This window comes from Tetrao urogallus, assembly GCF_951394365.1.
Source record: "Tetrao urogallus genome assembly, chromosome: 16".
Lineage (NCBI taxonomy): Eukaryota > Metazoa > Chordata > Aves > Galliformes > Phasianidae > Tetrao > Tetrao urogallus.
This window is the reverse complement of record NC_136829.1, coordinates 11201769-11206683: the sequence shown is the minus strand read 5'-3', so window position 1 is coordinate 11206683 and position 4915 is coordinate 11201769. Positions and strand designations below refer to the sequence as shown.

Genomic DNA, 4915 nt, shown 5'->3' with positions numbered 1-4915 from the left:
CCGGGCAGAGCTGCTTTTCAGGTCGGCTCCTGCGTGGCATCCCGTCGGGCTCCGCCTCGGTCCCGCCACGGGCTCTGCCCACCTGTGGCCCTGCCCGGCTCCTCCGCAGCACTCCGCTGGGTGCCCGGCCCGGCTGCGCTGCCCACGTGCGGGCGGCTGTGCCCCGTGGCATCGCCGCGCTGGGGCCGATGCTCACCTCCCGCCCCGACTGCAGGGGGGTCAGAGCTGGCCCTGCCCGCTGCTCCTGTCGGGGGCAGCTCCCGCACTCTCACAGCTGCTCCTGCTCTGCGATGCGGCTCTCCTTGCCGTCCTCCTGCGCCACGGGCTGCCCTCCCAGCAGGGTCTCCTGCACCGGGAAGTCCACCTCCTCCGGCTGCTGCGTCTCCAGCTCTCTGGGCATCTCGGTCTCAATCTGTGTGGGGGCAGGAGGTCAGGGCCAGGAGCGGGCTCAGGGGCAGGAGCAGCGGTCACAGCCCCTGCCCACAGCCACATCTCTCCACGGGAGCCTCCTGTACTTGCTCCTTCTGCAGAACAGGGGCCTCACCCCATAGAGGTTCCCTGCGTAGGTTCCTGGTGGCCCCGTCCCCACTGAGCAGCCCTAGGATAGCCCCTGCTCTGCAGCCCACACATCCCTACCATGCCAGCAGGGACCCCAACCCACAGCTGGAGACAACTCACCTGCCTCGTTCCACGGCGCCTCAGGTCTGCAGGGAAAGGAGAGAAGGCCACCATTGGGGGAGGTCCTGCCCTGCCTGGCCCCCAGCCCTCCAACAAGCTCGGAGCTGGAGAGGCTGGGTGCCACATTGCCACCCCCTGAAGGGCCTCCCCATTGCTGGTAGAACTGCCGCTGCCTTCCCTACTTGGCTCCTCACCTGTGTGCACCAGGCAGTAGATGCAGATGCCCACCAGGCAGGTGACAACCACAGCTGTGATGGGGATCAGCACCGACAGCGATGAGCGCCGGCTCGACTCTGCCAAGGGATGGGGACTCAGAGGGCTGCACAGAGCTCCAGCCCGCATCAACTCTGCAGCAGACAGGGTATGGAGCACTTACCACAGATCACATCTGAAGTGTTCGTCCCTTTCACCTTCACCACGAGCCCCTTTTCCTCACAGCTGCAGGCAAAGAATGAGACTGCGTCACCATAGTGGGAGCCCCACAGCCATTGGGCTGGGAGCCAAACATGTGCAGTCAGCATCCCCTGGGCCCTGGGGGTGCGTGGTCGGGGCACAGCAGTGGGGCTCCTGGGGTGAGATGGGGATGGAGATGCCAGGGCCCTGTCAGAAGCTGCTGAAACTGCCAGAGGTGGGCATGTGCCTTGGGTTGAGGCACAGGAGGGGGACACTGGGGCTGGGACACTTCAGCAGCTGCAGAACAGCTCAGAGATCGCTCGATGGCATGCCACAAGTGACTCAGTGGGGAGGTAATATCTGGCCATAGACAGGAGCAAAGTGAAATCCAATGGCTGGCAGCTGAGGCGAGACTAATGCAGTTCAGAGGTAATGCTCACATTTCTACCAAGGAACATGAGTAACTCTTCAGCTGCTTTTTACAGACAGGAGTGAGCTGGGGTCTGGACACCACCCCCTGAGGTCTGGCATTCCATGCACACTGAAGGAATGCCACAACACCTGCCACCAGCTCAGCCACCTGGGTCTCACTGCACCCTTCTGCCCTCGCTCCTGCCCTGCACCAGTCTGGTGCTGTACCCCACAGGGGCCATCCCAGTGCCTCGTCCCAGTGCCACAGGGCAGGTGGCAGCAGGGGATGTGCAGAGAGGAACAAGGATGGGGCACAGGGTGCAGCTGACACTGACCTTGTCCAGAAGTGGCACGGCTCAGTTTTGGAAGATACATTGGAGAAGGTGCCTTCTTCACAGGGCTCACACGGTGAGATCATCCGGGCTTCAGCCACGGCTGGAAGGGAGTGGAGGTTGCACGAAGGTCAGCAGCAGTGCAGCCCTCACAAAGCTCTGGTAGAGCTCCATGCAGAGGAAGCCTCCATCCCTGGGAGCACCTGAGGTCGATGCCTCCAGCACATGGAGCCCATTGCAGGGATAGGAACCGGCTGGGTCTCACCTGCCACAAAGCCAAAGCCCTGCTTGCAGGGCTCATTCTCCACGCAGGTCTGGCAGCTGGCATCAGAGCAGTGCATGCCAGCCCGGCACTGACACACAGTGTTGTGCGTTGCATTTCCATGTCTCTTCACGATGAGGCCAGCGTCTGTCAGAGGGAGTGGAGACACAGTGAGGGTGAGCCTGGGCGGAGTGCAGCCCCTGCAGCCCCACACGCTGGGGACATGGAACACTTACTCTCCTCACAGATGTCATGGGGCATGCAGTGCTTCTCTTTAGTCCAGCTTTGCTGGTAGTGACCGTTGTCACAGGGTGTGCAGACAGAGCTTTCTGTGTCGTTGCATTCAGAGGCCAACTTCTTTCCTGCAAGAATGGTTGGTGAGGAGGGATAAGAGAGCACTAGTAGTTGCTGGGGCCACTGTGGCATGCTGCTCAATTGCCAAACGCAGCCCCAGCAGCCATGGCTACACGGCCCAGGGAGGAGAAGGTATTTCTGTACCTGGCTGGCATCGGTTGCAGCATTTGCCCTTGTGCTCATACTGCTTGTCAGAGCAATTCACAGCATCACCAGGCTGCCCGCACTGGAAGAGATGAGACCCATGAAGAGATGCTGCTCTCCCACACTCCTGCACAGCCGCACATCCTCCGAGCCGTGCCCCAAGGTGAGGTTTTCCTTGCACCACACTTCCCATGCCTGGGCTAACCACAGACCGCAGCAGATCTGCCTGCACTGCCTGGCACTGCCAGCGCTCTCTTTGAAGTGGGATGGCAGTGGCTCCTGTAGGGCGGCCCCGTACTTTCCCAGGTTTCCTACTGGGTGGTGACTGCTCTTCACCTTGGGCCTCTGCCAGTGCCACCAGCGCTGCAGTGCTGGGCAGGGGGAGCAGTGCCCACCGTGCCACCAGCCCCTTCCCCGGGCAGGAACATCAAACCCACACAGGCTGCTGTCTCCTCGCTTGGTCACCCCCGACACGGTCCTGTGGGCTGTCGTGGTGTGAAGGGGCACTGCAAGGCCTGGCTTGTGATGCCTGACCCTGTACAAGGGAACTGACCCCCCCCCCATCACGCGTCTGTGACTTCAGGCAGGAAGGGGAACCGAAAGGGTGCTCAGACACCCCACCCTGCCTCTGCCACCCTCCCTAGAGCCCAGCCTTGCATCGAACCCACAAGACCCCACAACAGGGCTCAGCCATAGGCTGCCACAGCCCTTCCAGCAAGGACAACAAGCCCCATGCCTGTCCCATGCCTTGCCTCGACACGGACCGGGACTCCTGCTGACAGGGAACTGCCCACATTGCCCTCTCCGCTCCTCAAATTCACGGCTGCGCCCCAAACAACGGCGACGGGGATTTTGGGGCAAGGGGAGGCAATATGGAGTAGGAAGGATAGGAAACGCCGAGCCCTTGCCGGGGGAATCTCAACCACGAGAACGAGGAACGACGAAGCTCTGCGCCCGGGAGCAGGAACCGTGCTCGGGGCACCCAGCCAGGGGCTCCCCGCATCCTTCCCGGCACCGCGCTGGATGACGGCCCCGGGCCGCTCCCGCCGGGACCGGAGCTCGGCGGCCCGACGGCGCCGGGCGCTCTCACCCGGAAAGCGTTGCCGCAGCCCGGCCGCCCTGCGGGCCCCGCGACACAGAGCGCAGCGGCGCAGCTCCGGCCCGGCCCCGCTCCCCGGCCCCGCGGGACGCCGCACTTACGCCCAGGAGCAGCGCGCAGAGGAGCCCCAGCAGCCCGAGCCGCCCCATGGCCCGAGCCGCGCCCATCCGGTCCGATCCGAGCCGCGCCGCCCGTCCCGTCCCGAGTCCAACCGAGCCGTGCGGGGCCGGGCAGCCGATATTAACGGCTCGACCCGTTTCCGCCCAGGAAGGGGCCGCAGGGGCCGCCCATCCTGCAGTCACCGGGCTTGCACTCCCGCGACGAAGTCCCCACCGGCAGCCCCCGCCGCCCCGGGACTTTCCCGGGCCGCGGAGCGTAGCCGAGAGCTGTGCGGGGCCGGGGCGCTTCCCGCCGTCCCCCCGCACGGTGCGACCGGCCCGACACGGCCGAGCTACGGGTGGATGTCAGCATGCAGCCGCCTTCAGCTTCTTTCTGGGTGAAGGAGGTGCGGCCGCAGGCGGGAATCTGCCATGGGAAGCAGAGGAGATCTTTGTTCTGGCCCCAACAGCTTCTTCCTCAGGCAGAAGTGTGAGGTTTCACTTCACTTTCAAAAAGTCCTGAGAGCCCCTCAGCGTTCCCCACAGGCTCTGGCATCTGCATAGAGTTCCCAGAAACACAGCAACCCGATACGGGAAGAGGCAAAAGAGCAGCAGGGCTCTGAGCCTTCCCACCGCCCCGACTCCCTTCCCTCCGTCCCAAAGCAATCCCCGAGGAAGTTCCCATCCCTTCAGCTCTCCGGACACTTCCCCATACACAGGTTTGCAGCGTGCAGCGCGTGCTGCGGGGGGGACTTTCAGAGTCTGCGCCATCCCAGCACTGCTGTCACAGCCTCGAGGACACCGCGTATGGTGCTGCCATCCTCCCCGTGGGCACCGCTGCAGGAATGGCCCTGCTTCCAGTGCTGCAGGAGTCCAGCCACGTCTCACAGGTCCAGCTCCAGCCCGCAGCCCTGCCTCCCGCTGTTGCCCCGCGCTGTGCCCTGGCCGCAGGCCATGCACTCCACATTCCCCGCCATGATGTCATTTCCCAGAACCGATGCACTCAGGTGCACCCAGAGCCCCAGGGAGCTGTGAGGGCAGAGCCGAAGCCGAAGGCACGCATGGGGATTTCTGGGCCCGCCACTTGCAGGCTCAGCCTGGGAAGTCCCGACGATGTCTGGACGCTGCTGCACACCGGGATGGG

At 64.0% G+C, this 4915-nt stretch overlaps 1 protein-coding gene across 1 annotated transcript; it reads right to left on the bottom strand.

The window, feature by feature from the left end:
- Nucleotides 1–268: 268 nt before the first annotated feature.
- CD40 (CD40 molecule) lies at nt 269–3822 on the bottom strand (the record flags this gene model as incomplete). Its single annotated transcript, XM_079543434.1, has 9 exons — nt 269–412; nt 679–704; nt 873–971; nt 1055–1116; nt 1818–1917; nt 2080–2223; nt 2313–2438; nt 2575–2656; nt 3775–3822. 9 exons carry the CDS (start codon nt 3820–3822, stop codon nt 269–271), a joined length of 831 nt encoding a protein of 276 aa, XP_079399560.1.
- Nucleotides 3823–4915: the final 1093 nt, after the last annotated feature.